Genomic DNA, 14,316 nt, shown 5'->3' on the forward strand with positions numbered 1-14,316 from the left:
ATATAAATCTAGTTCCAATAAAATTTCTATCACATATAATTTTGTATCGTTCAAACATTAAGGGCCTAGGAAATTACAAAGCTTAGAAAACCATTGAATAATGTTCTTCAAACCATCTTAATAATTTTGTCAACCTTAATTCTGTCAATCTATTTGATTCCTCCAAAGACCTAAGAGTTCTAATGAATATTTTTTCTACAATTTATATTAAGTTGATGGTATATGTATGGTGTCTTGAGCATGAAATCTTAGATCTCATTAATAGTAATGTGATTCATCTAATATACTCAACAATATAAGCTAATATAGTCTATCTAATTAATCTCTATGGTATAAGCTACTATAGTTTGTCTAATTAATCTTAATAGGTGCAAAGCTTGATTTAGTCAACAATATTTTATCTTAATAATTTTGAAAGGAACACCAAAATTTATAAACTTTTTGCTAATTGAATTTTCTCTAATACGGTGAATATGACAATAGATTCATAAAACACAACACAAGACACTCAAACGGAACTCTCTCTCTCTCTCTCTCTCTCTCTCTCTCTCTCTCTCACACACACACACACACACACACACACACACACACACACACACACACACACATCATCTCTTTACCTCTCTAGCTCTTTATCTCAATGTTTATTCTTCTATCTCCCCCCGTATCTCTAAATATGTCTCCCTCTCTCCCTCTCACTCTCCCTAGAGGTATCTCCCCTTGATCTCTAGACATGTTTCCCTCTCTCCCTCTCCCTCTTTCTAAATGTATCTCCCCTTGTATCTCTAGACATGTCTCCCTTTCTCCCTCTCCCTCACCCTAGACCTCTATATTGACATATCTTTAAAAACCTTTCTAGCTCTATCTCTCACTATTTCCTCTTCCATCTCACCCTCTATCTCTATCTCTATCTCATTACCTATCTCTCTATTACTATATCTCTCCCTCTCTATATGTTTATCTCTTCTATCTCTATCTATCTCTCTCTCTTGTCCCTCTCTTGCTCTACATATCCTTCTCCATCTTAAAAGGTCCATCTTCTCCTATCTATATCCCCTGCTCTCTCTCTCTCTCTCTCTCTCTCTCTCTCTCTCTCTCTCTCTCTCTCTCTCTCTCTCTCTCTCTCTCTCTCTCTCTCTCTATTTCTCTCTCCCTCTCTACCTATTGCAAACATAACATGACTCCAGATTTGTAATGGAACATGATTATCTTCTTGATTTGATTATCACTTCCCCATTGATACTTTTGTTGTACAAACAACATTATATTCTAAATTTCCTCAATTGACCTCATGTACTACATAAAAGTATGCAAATAATTGACCTCATGTATTACAAAAATGCATGCAAATAATAGACCCAAAAAAATTCTATTTGACATCCCATACCTATTCGACGTACCCATTGCACACCAAGGTGCAAGTGCTAGTCTTAGCAATATCGTAGCTTTTAGTTTACCTTTATTCTGTTCAAGTTTGACTACCAAAGACTCCTCTCACACAATATTTTGATGTGGGCTGCACAAACATTAGCAATACTACAAAAAAACGTGAGCACACAAACATCAGTGTCTAACTTGAGGTTGTTGCTTTCTTCACAGCGCGTGGTGGGACGGCAATCTGGAAGAAAACAACATTGAAAAAAAGGCGTAAATTGGTTGATATTTTAAGATTTCTCCGTCATACCGACGTCGGCCTGTAACAACTCTGAAATCAGAATTACCTATAAATCCAACAACAACCACCCCATTTGTAGCCATATTCATTTTATTCTATTGAATTTGCTTCGGTTGGAGGATTGTTGGCCTTTCACTATCTAGCTGAGTATATATGTAATGTATATTTTAATAAATAAAAATATTAAATTGAAGACATTGCCTGTCTGTTTAAATTGTTGGGCTTTGACTACTAAATCACCAAACCATCAAATTTTGGAGTTTAATTTTTTAAGCTAATGTGCACTATTAAATCATAGAATCACTAATTTTAAAATACTCCTAAAAATCTCATTCAAGGAAGCCCCCCTCCATGAGACCTTACCCTTAGCTAAATAAAATTCGCTTTGAAAATTGTACATGTGAACTTAAAAAGCAAAGCTTTAATGTACATGCACTCTCAAAATCTAAATTTGATAATTGCACGACCATATTTAATAATTGAAGTCATAAAATATAATTAAATTTTTAGAAAAGTTATATCATTTGAAAGTAAAGAATTTAGGTTAATTTTTAATTTTTAATGCAATTAGTTATATATTTTTAGTTTACATATGTTTTCACTAAAATAAGGTAGTGTTTATACTTATAAGAGAATTTCAAATAGATGACTACCCAAAAAAAGTTGCTTAGTAGATAGGGTTGATTGTCAAAATCACTTTATAGATGAATAGTCACATAAAAATTAAATATTTTAGTTAGGAAAGTGAAAAAAATTCTAAATTGTCTTTAGATTTTAAAATAGCAAAATTTCATCCAGAGATCAATCAAATTATTTTTAATAAAACTTCTCTCTAGACTTAAATGAATCAAACTTATCATGTAAATTATATTAATTTTTATTTTTAAAATCAATTAATAGGTATTTATAAGAAAAATTGTTCATAAAAATAAGAAACAACTACCTAAATCAAATACACTAATAAGTAGAGAGTAAAAATTATTGAACAAATCACTAACATCAACATAACTAAAAAATCAAAGTATTTAGAAAAAAAATTAAAATTGCAATATTTTTAATAGTTGTGGGGATTTTTGAGTGAACTTTTCATAGAGTTATAGTGTTATATTTTGAGAGATCAATATATTGTAGTCTTTAGAACAATATAAAATACTCTTTTAATTCAATATAATATGAATTAGTGCAGGATAGTAGGTGGGGAGGGTAGGAGATGGGCTTTTCAATATGGAAAGACATGGTCTCGAATCCTGTCCAATTTCCATCCTACCAAAAAGGATAGCACAATATTCATAGGATCTCTGGAAATTCATTCTGATACTCACCTTTCCTCCACTTATTTCCCAATAATAACCATCTAAAGACCACATGTCTACATGGCACAACAACAAATACTGATAGTGTCATTGCAACAACATGGGCAACAACAACCTCATCCTTTACCAAAAATCCAAGTCTAAAACCTGATTCGACAAATCACACAAACCCAAGTATGACAAGTAATTGTGCAAACAAGACAAATCCTACCAATGTCACATATAATTACATAATCAATTTTTCCTTCAATCACACCACATGTTAGTGAGTATCCTCCTATATCTTCAAATATGCCACCAAGGGTTTCTCAAACAAACGCAAGTGTAATTACAAGCATGTCACCCTTTGGACATCAATCAAACATGGTCAATGTGTCACCTATCACGCAACAGGTCAATCTACAAAAACCTTGCAACACACAAACGTCAGAGTGATATATCACAAACATGATCACCCATATAGTGAAAACGCCAACCCAAAATTTTTGATGATTTTCTCCAAATACTCATCCATGCATAGGAGACTATTTCTGAATATGATCATCTGCCCATGTCTAGCAATGGCTCTTCCCATCAATAATTTGACCCTCAAGTAGTCAACATATCTCCCACAATTTCCTCATGCCCTGAAGTTTCACAAGAATTGTCCACACCATCTCTATCCAATTATGCAACCTCCCAAGGGTTATCCATAGTAGGTTTACAAGCCAATCCAATTCATGATGTTAGTCCCTTCCATGATTCAAAATTCAAGACCCAATCACACCGTATGCTCCTATTCGAGAGATTCCCCTGCAAGTTTTGCACTGTCGTGTCAAAACATTGATTCCTTCCCAGAATCTCTTAGACATTTGCAAAGTCCAACCCCATGTCAAGAGAATGATCTAGAGAATAAATAAATAAGTTCTGAAATAAACCAAGATCAAGATCTTACAACTTTCCCATTGCATCCAACATTTTGACCAAGATCTCATTTCCTTTGATGATCCTATTGTCCCTTCCCATCCTATCCAAGGTGATCCTTTTTCATCTCAAGAACTCATTATCCTTCCAAGTCTTCTTGACACTCTTCTTCCTAAGCAAGATCATGTCGTCCCTTCCATCCTTCCTAATGATTCCATTCAAAATCAAGAGAAAAATAACCTTACAATGGAGTCCAATTATCCCTTTCCAAGTCAAGATCAAAGTATCCCTTCACCTTCATGCCCTAAAAAAGATCCCATCATTCTTCCAGATCCTTATCAAGATCCCTCCATCCCTTCATCTCCATGTCGTTTAATCCTCCATGTCCCTCACAAGATTCCATCTCACCATATGAACATACCATTTCTCCTAGTCCCCCTGATGATCCCAATGCCTTTATGAAAGTTGTTCATTAACCCCTTAAATATCAAATAGGTTCCTCCACCTTTATTTGATCTGATTTACTCCATGAGCCTATCATCTCTTCCATACCATATCCCCTTCAAATTGGACTCACGTCTTGTTTCAAAAACAAAAAGTACCCTGACATTGGTTTAAAAAGATTTGTCAAAGCATGCATTATCAAGGTAAAGGGTTAGGCCTACATGAACAAGGTATTTAGAACACCTCTATATCAAAGAAAATCTTGATGGTCATGGCCTTGGCTACATAGCTCACTCTCAAGACGTTGATACCCTTGCTAAATCCCACATCCATCCATCTAAGCCCAAACATGCATATTCCTCATCCTCCAAATACATTTTGAGTCCTTATATCTCAAAATCAAAGTCTTCATCCCTTCCATCCATCTTAGGTCCATGAATTCATCCATCCACTAGCTCACAATACACATATCCTATCATAGATCAAGATCAACAAAGGCACACATCTCTGAGAACCTTCCCACCATCTACTTACATCAACCCATCCAAAATACCTTCATATAATCCCTATCTATCCATAAATTACATCCCCGTTGGAAGAAATTTGGATGCCAAGGATAAAATCCACAAGTCCAACAATCCACATGTATTTAAGGATTAGCATGTTTCATCTAATCAACATGTAAAAACAAAGCAAAAAATATCCAAAAAGAAAGAAAAATAAACATTCAAAAGGCCACAAAGGCCCATTGCAAAAAAGAAAGCAAAGAAAAAAGTTGTATGGATTCCTAAGTCCATTGTACAAGCAATGTGTTCCAAGGAACTACAAAATAAAGAAAATTTAAAAATTATGTGGATTCCCAAGCAGATTCTCAAAGCACATTCCAAAGAAAAATTTGTTTTGGCATCCAAAATTGCTATCCCTTCTTCAAAATGCCTTCCATATTTTAAATCCATTTTGGGTCCAAGTATGTCCCAAAATCCATAGCTATTCCTCCATTCAAATCTCCAAATTCAAAATTCACTTTTCCTCCATTACTCCACCACCCCTCAAGGTGTGTGCTAATGTTGATCTTGCAAATATTTTCCTCTACTCGTGGACAAGTTTTCCAACATCACATCCATTATCCAACACCTCTTTTTCATCCTTCTATCCCTCTTATCCAATCCTTTGCATAAATCCCTAACCCATTTCATCCAATTATCCATTTCATTATCCTATCAATGCCTTTGAGCATACCTTCATAGCCATGGTCTATTGCAATGCATTCTTCAAGAGTACTATATACCCAAACAACGAGACACTTGAGTCCTTCCTCCATGTCCTATCATGCATCCATTGTCTTTCATGAAAAGCAAAAACAAGAAAAAAAATGAAAATGATCCTAGAAAAAAGTCCTTGACAATCAAAGTAGCTTCAATTCTAGCATAAGCTCCCATTATCTTTCCTCTATCTACTTCCATTCTGTTAGTTCATTCATCCATCAATGATGACCCTGCCTTGCTAGACACCAGGGGCAATTTTCTTATCATGATCTATCGATGGAGTCCTTCTCACTACAAAAGATCAAAGGTTGAAACATGTACATAGCTTAAAATATCTTGAAAAAATCCTAAAAAACTGAAAAATGTCTTGAAAAAATCCTTAAAAATTGAAAAATGCCTTGAAAAAATCCTAAAAATTGAAAAATGTCCTGAAAAAAAATCCTAAAAATCACAAAATGTCTTGAAAAAAATCCAAAAACATTTAGAAAATGTCCTAAAAAATTCAATCCAAAAACATTCACATAATGTCCTGAAAAACTCAACTCAAAAACATCTAGAAAATGTCCTAAAAAAATCTCCAAAAACATTAAATAACCACAAAAATCCTAAAAATGTCAAAAAAAAAAATCATCATCATCATTTGTCCATAATTTTCTTTCATCAATAAAGTTTTCCTTTGCAACAGATAGATACTTTAGCAGACACAAATGGAAAACTCATAACACTACGCTTATCACATCACACATTAACAAACAACCTATCAATCCTATTAGCAATCAATCAAATCAACGTGTCACATCAATCAACCTATAAACTTGTCTTTTGTTCAACTTTCATTTGTCTTATACAGGCTGCAGTATACTCAAAACCAAACAATGTTCGTCTTAAATGAGGTACTACATTCCTGAAACCAGACATCGTGATCGTCCTATCAATCAAACTATTAACTTTGACAACAAGATCAGAATGGTTGTTGGCTCGCTTGGTCTAGTGAGTCTTATCTTTTATTGATTTATCTTTTGTCATGTTCCTACGCTACTTCAAGGATATCACCGAGTGATGAGAGTGGCTAGGATGGTTCACGACCTCTTTTGTTATTATCTTTTGTTTGTGGGATGTTATTCATGATGTTCTAACATTTGTACATCTTGGGTGTCTGTGCTGGTTCAATCACTCTATCACTATTGCACATACCTCGACCCTTGATTTACAACCCAATTTTTCAGAACATATCATGGACACATTTCTTGTCTGCAATGTATATGTCTCTTTTGCAAAAGGATCGCATTATTTCTTTGACCATATATGTATGTCGTGATGTGACGTATCCATTTTTGACATATTAAAATAAAACTCTCTATCGCCAAAGGTGCACGAATGAAAGCAAGGATTTCATCATTAGTAGTTGGTCCTTATCTCGTCTTTTTGTTCCTTACTAGCCTTTTGGTCTTTCATTATTTTTCCTCTTTCATCTAACATTTCTTCTTTTTTTCGAGAGATTGCTCATTTATTTCATACATCAACAATCTCTCTAGGGGGCATCTTACCCCCATCCCTCGATCTGCATCCCTTGGTTTGCTGGGGCATGATTTTTTGTTTTTGTTTCATTTTCCTTTGAAACAACTCTCAAAATTTCATTGTCTCAAAAAGGGGCAAAATGTAAACACTTAAAATCTGCATCACACATGTCTTCCATTTTTAACATGTCAATTTGTCCTTAACCTAACCTAATTTTCCCAATTTTCCTATTTCCAATCCAAACCTTTCCCATTCTTTCCAATTTCATTTGTTTCAACCCAAATTGGCTTAATTTGACCCCCTTTAGGTCTTTGGATGTCAGTTTGACTAACATGCCCTCTTAGGTTTAATTAATTAAGCCCCTTTTTATTAATTATTCTGCACTAATCTGTCCTCAAACCCCTTCCCCTTTTAAAATTAATTAAATAATATTGCATTATTTAATTAATTTTGATTTATCCCCTTTAATTAAACAATCTTAATTGATTTAATTAAAGGTTCATTCATTTTAACCTATAGTTGAATAATTCATTTTAATTATTCAATTATCTAATTATGTCATCCAAATTAAATAAATATCTTTATTTATTTAATTTTCCTAATTATCTTCTCATATGAGAATAATATCCGCTTTTTCAAATTTTTAATTGAAATTATCCTCCCAATTTTAAAAATGGCAACTTTCTTAAGATTTATCTTTGATTTTTGAAAATCTTAATCTCTCATTTCAAGTAAAAAATGAGGTATGCATCCCCAAAAAGATCAGTTTTTTGTAGTGTCGTCACTTTTTCTTTCTTCTCCTTCATCTTTCCCCGAATGTCATCTTTTTTGTGCATTTGATCTCGTCCGTCCACCTGATAAAAAATCCTTTCGATCCTGCTTGTCCATCGAGTCTTTGGTTTTCTATAAATTGAGGACTCCCCTTCAATCAAATCATCTAACTTTCATATAAATTTCATTATGTCGGTTTATGTAGGACATCTAATTTCTAAGTAATCTTATTCTGTCAGCCTTAGCATCTAACTTTAACATTGTTACTCTGTCAGTTTATAGAATCCACTTTCAATTTCATTTTTTTCGCATTGTTACTCTGTCCAGATCATCATGTTTAATCACACATTCTGAGTAAGGTTTGCATATCAAGCCCCATTTGCTTTGTTGTTTCATAAACCTGGCGTCTTAAGAGGGACATATCTACATTAGAACCAAAAGGAAGAGCAATGAGGTCTAACGAAAGGAATAATGGATGGTTTGCATTTGTTTTGTATTTCATTTCAGTTACTTTGTTGGTAGGATTAGGAAGATTAGCATGCAATTTGAGTTTCTATGATTAGCTTAGATAGATTGCATGCATTGTTTCATTTTTCGAATTGATTCTTGTTTTCCTCGTCTACAATGTTAATACACATTTGAGAGTCCCCTTCAATATTAAATTTCATATAGCCTTTATCTACGCATAATCTTAAACCCCTTGTCATTGCTTCCATCTCTACCTCATTGTTCGTAGCCTCCCCAATATAGTTGTGTAAAGCCCAAAGGCATACCTTCACTATCTCAAATAATGCATCCAACTCTAGCCTGTCTTGGGTTGCCTCTAGCAGCCCCATCAAAATTAAGCTTTACCCAATCTGCTAAAGGCCATGTCTAGTGGGCATCCTTCCTCTTATTTGATTGTTTAGTTTCATTCGCCAGGGGCAGTTTTAAATAAGTCCATAGAGCCTACATATTTTTATCCCATTTTTAAAAAATACAATATTTGTATACTTGTAGGGACTTTTTAGTGAGCTTTCAATAGAGTTAGAGTGCTATATTTTGAGAGATGTATTTAGGTTTGCAATGCATAATGAGATTCTTGATAGTTTTTAGTCTCTCTTTAGAGAAAATCATGACTTTTTAAGAGACCTTATTCATTGCAAGGATCAAATATGTGAAGCTCTATCATTAAAAGGGAACCTAACATGGAAACCATGTTTGTAAGAATCATCAACTCAATTATTTATCTCAATATTTATGGTTAAGTTTCTTTCTTCAACCTTAATTTAAAAAATGCAAAAAATAAAAACTCATTGTAAATTAAAATTTATCTTTTGCCTTTTTACAAATTTTTAACTAAAAAATATTTTTCTCACATACTTGTAAACAATAACAAAAGTTGATTTATAAAAGCATGTCGCCCATTGTCAAATAAGTAAATTGAAATTTATATTAAAAGTACGTCATTTGCCACTTTCTCCCTCTACTTCTATTCTTCATTTAATGACCTTTTATGGTTGTTTTGTTTTATTTCACAAATCAAATTGAACTTTTTTTATGTGACTTTATCTACCCAACTTTTTTAAAAATATGTTTGACATTATCTATAGGTGAAGGTGCCCAATTACCACCCGTGTTCAAATTATCATTAATTGGATTTCACTAATTAAAAGTCCACTACAAAATCATCTAGTAATTAGATCAATTGTGCAACTTCATTTGTACCAAAGTCTAAGCAAATTGTTCACATAGCAATAAGAAATATGTAGGAGACGTCCACTAATGACCATTTTTTGACCCTTGCATGCATTAATGAATCTCAGTGTTCATCGTAATTATCCAAAAGCCAAAATAATATAAAGACAATAAAAAAGGTCAAAATCTGAAATACCATTTAAAGTACTCGGTACCCTAAAATTTTCTTGCTTGCTAAGAAAAAGTACAATTTATATGATATCCTTTTAAGGCACCCGGGCTGTAAGATTTGACCACTTGTCGCGTGAAGATTCATCCATGAAACTTAACAAATTATCATCTAAAATCCGTGCGCAATGTCACATCTTCTAAATAAAAGAAACAAATTAAAAGGCGCCGCGTCGCCGACCTTTAATAATTAAAAAGTTTAAAGGCAACATCCGAGAATGGAGAACAGAGGACGGAATGAGCTAAACGGGTATATCGGTTGATATTTTTAGATTTCTCCGTCAGACCCCGTTGCCGACCTGTAGCAACCGTGGAATCAGAATTTCCTATAAATCCAAACACAACCGGCTACATTTTACATAGAAACTTCCGCTGCTCCAAAAACATCCTTATTTAATCAGGAACCCTAGATAGCATATCCAGGGCAATAATTCATTTCATTTCATCACAAAAGCCGCTTATTATTATTTGCAGGGTTTGTTTCCTGTTCCTTGTTTATTATTATTTGCAGGGTTTGTTTCCTGTTCCTTGTTTCTTCAGTCTACAGAGAATGAGTTATTACAATCAGCAACAGGCCCCTGCTGGAGCTCCTCCTTCACAAGGTATTCATCATTCTCATTTTTTAGGGTTTTTTTTAATAATGTTCAATCTTTTCCATTGTCATTTGGGTTCTTTATGAAACATTTGATTTATTAGATAAGATCGTTTTTGTTTTGATCGCAATCTTATCTAATCCATATGCATTTGCCAAAAATTCCTTGATAAAATATATCCAACTTTACGGAATATCTAATATCATCCGTAATCAATATAGAAAAAATATGAATCGATGCAGTAATTTTGTTCCAATCTTAATAATTTTATGATTCTTTTTTTTTTTTAAATGCAAACAGGGTATCCTCCAGCTGGGTATGCACAGGCTTATCCTCCACCACCACAGGGTTATCCTCCAGCTGGGTATCCTCAGGAAGGTTACCCTCCCCAAGGAGGACCCCCACCTCCACCTCAAACACAATCCAGAGGCGATGGCTTTTGGAAGGGATGGTGAGGTTTCTGGTTTCTTTTGTTGTGTTTAATGGTAATCTTTATAACTAATTTCACTTCTAAATAAGAATGAATTGAATCTCATTGTTACATGGGTAGTTTCCGTACATCCTTCATATGAAAATCCATAATTTACTACTTGTTAGAAATAGATCATTGAAGGATTGATTGGATTGGGAAATACCTAATTGTTCCATATTTCCTGCAGATGTAACTAATTATTTTCTGTGTTGTTTTTATGCCAGTTGTGCCGCCCTCTGCTGCTGTTGTGTGTTGGAAGAATGTTGCTTTTGAGTTGGAGCATGAATTTGCCAAAAGGGGATGATTGAATTAGGATGTAGAATTACCTGGCTCAAAATTCAGTATTTGTAGAGCTTTCCTTTGGGCATATTTGTAGCCACATTCATTTTATTGTATTGAATTTTTGTAGGATTGTTGGGTTTCCACTATTAGTGGAGTATATTTGTAATACATATTTTAAGAAATAAAAATTAAATTGAAGAGATTGTCTTTTTATTATAAATTTTGATATAGATGTCATCCTATTACATATGATTTGCACAACACATTTTTTGGTATATATATATTTTGGTGAATATTAATGTTAAATTAAAATTAAATTATATTTTATCTATATAATATTGAAGAAAAAATATTGAATAGAAATATTTCATCTTGACATCAATTGTATTCTTTTAATAATTTTGCTCTCGAGTAGCTATTTATAAGGAGAACCATTCATAATATTAAGAAGCAACTACCTAAAAAATATACACTAATTAAAATAGAAAATAAAAAATTATCATGTAATACTAACATCTTACTCTAGCCTAAAAAACCCATCTTGTCTTCTTAAAAAATATAATATTTCTTCATAGATTAACACAAGCACTTCAACCACCCATTCAACAACCATGCTCTAACCTCCAACCAATCATGTTTATCATCATGCACACAAGAAATGCCACTCATTGCTAAGGTTGCACATAAGAAAGGCCAAAGCAAGAAAATATATTTTGGAAAACTTTGTCCTTTTTCTTCATCTGCACCAAATTGCTTTCATCAATGGAAGGTGTAGTTAACATAATTGAAAATTTTGAAAACCTACCAATGTGGGTTATCATCATATTATCAACCATTGAAAAAAGATGTTTTAGAAGTCTATGTCCCATGTACATTAATGAAACTTCCTTCTAGACCATGCTTACATCCCCCAAAGAGCAAGTAACTTCAATGTTTCATTCTAAACGTACACCCTACTCTACAACAAAAATAATAATTATTCCTTGAAACTAAGAGGGCATTTAGGCAAATGAAGAAACCATATCCTATATCTTGTCATGGAAAAATTGATGCCAATTTTTTGATAGTTGTCCCTTATTGCTTTTGATAGGGAAGGCCTCATCTTCGATGACTAACTTGCTTAGAAGACTTTGAGCAAAAACCAGTCATCCAATTAGATCAATGAAAAGTGGAATTCAACAAAAGGAATTTGGTAGCTATATATGACGATTTTCTCATAACATAAAGTTAAATTCACCAAAAAGGGTATTCAAAACTTTGATACAAGATATAACATAGCAAAACCTTCAAGAGGGTAAACCCAACTTCCAAAAGCATCAATCCTCAATGTACTATCTCATGAAGAAAGATTACAATACATCTGCAAAGTCTCCATGAATGTCTTTGAAACATCAAGCTCTCTACATGCACTCCACACATCCCAAGCAAATGAAAATAATGTAACCACAAATCCCAATCCATGCTTAAAACCTTCACATGTGCAACCTACATGAAATGCTTAACCTGAAACTAGTCAACCTTAAACAACTACTCGTGTGCTTATTTGTATATATGTAAGCTTGCACAAAACCACCAAGTGATACTACATAAACCATGCGACTAGATAGGTACCATGAGCTTACATAATTCTTTTCCCCCTCATTTACTTTAAATGGTACTAAATTTTTCCAACATTAAATTTTTTCTTAAAGTGTAAAACTCCATTAAATATTCATCGAAATTTTACATACAACACATACAATGACTTCAAGAATGTCAAACCCATGTGATGCACACATCCCTATATCCCCTATTTGCACCATAAATAATATTAAATTACATTGTAACTTTATGCAAGGTGTACAACACACATTTTCTTAACATTCTTCCACTTGTTGTATACATTGCACTAGAGATAAAGAGTAAAGTCAAATATCAAAGGAACAAGCCTTATAGCCAATATGTACCATTAAAGAATCAAAGTGCTCTATGTGCTCCATATTTAAATCTTTGTACAAGATTTTCCAAGTCTAAATCTTAGAATTAGGAAAAAAAAAATATTTTAGTGTTTTTATTTTAAGGGTAAAATTATAATACACTAATGTCCTCAAGAAAAAAATGCTACATTCCTAACACAACCTACTTTCCCTTGTGCCCCAAGGATTTCACAAAATATAATATGATCATTAAAGTCAATATAGATATATATTTATATGCTTTGATGTGGGGAAAATGAAAACTCTAGAAAGAGCTTCATACACAACTATAAGCTCTATTCATTAGCCCTAAACAAAAAAAGAAAGGACACAGAGTTGTGTGGGTTTGAAGAAGAGAAATCACAGCTTGGCAAGACACAACGGTGGCTTGTGCAACATTTTTCAAGAATGGGGCAATGGATGAAAGCATAGATGGGAGGGTGTTTCATGGAATGACATGCAAACTGCTAGAAAGAGCAAGCCCAAGAACAAACTAAAGGTTTTGAGACTAATTTAACAAGAAAATGAGCACAACATGATATAGGAACACATAAACAAAATCTTACAAAATTAAGGGCAATAAATAAATCATTTTCATTTAGAATCTAGACATGAGATTAGCACCATGCAAGAAATTGAAAAATGTCAATATTAACTTGTTACAATACAAGAGTTGACCACCCAATTGTGACAAATAAATAATAAAAATAATAAATAAACCATCAACTATCATCTTGTTCATTACCATCAAGAAAAAATGATAGAACACAACCACCCCATTGCCATCTATGATGCTTTACTTCTTCGTGAAGTGAACAACCCCTTAGCCCAACTCCCACTTGACTAAATATTGACATATGAGTAGAGTAACTTGATAAGAACCTTCTGCCAAGGATCCAACATGTATTGTTTAGATTCCAACTCATTTACGTGGTGCTTGAAATGATTATAATCATCATAAGACTATTTATTCCATTATTGACATTAATTTTCTTGCTATCTAATGTGGTCTAGTCCTTCCAATTCTTGCAAGGAGGAGCATCCCCAAAAGTCTTGGGAGTTGGCTTAGATTGTTGAATGATAAGGTGACACTCCTTATTTTGTGTTCAAAGGATTAACACTCGTAGCATGTGCTGGGAAAGTTGAGATACATAACTCTTTAAGTGAGACACTTCTCACTAGTCCAAATGTTAATAGTCTTTGAGCTCTATAAACATGTT

At 33.4% G+C, this 14,316-nt stretch overlaps 1 protein-coding gene across 1 annotated transcript; it reads left to right on the forward strand.

The window, feature by feature from the left end:
- Positions 1-9,976: 9,976 nt before the first annotated feature.
- Positions 9,977-11,341, forward strand: LOC131855752 (cysteine-rich and transmembrane domain-containing protein WIH2-like). Its single transcript, XM_057989331.2, has 3 exons — positions 9,977-10,396; positions 10,688-10,838; positions 11,084-11,341. The coding sequence occupies exons 1-3, from the start codon at positions 10,345-10,347 to the stop codon at positions 11,130-11,132; spliced, it is 252 nt and encodes an 83-aa protein (XP_057845314.1). The 5' UTR covers positions 9,977-10,344; the 3' UTR covers positions 11,133-11,341.
- The last annotated feature ends 2,975 nt before the right edge of the window (positions 11,342-14,316 follow it).

Source organism: Cryptomeria japonica, chromosome 4 (genome assembly GCF_030272615.1).
Source record: "Cryptomeria japonica chromosome 4, Sugi_1.0, whole genome shotgun sequence".
In the NCBI taxonomy this organism is placed as follows: Eukaryota; Viridiplantae; Streptophyta; class Pinopsida; order Cupressales; family Cupressaceae; genus Cryptomeria; species Cryptomeria japonica.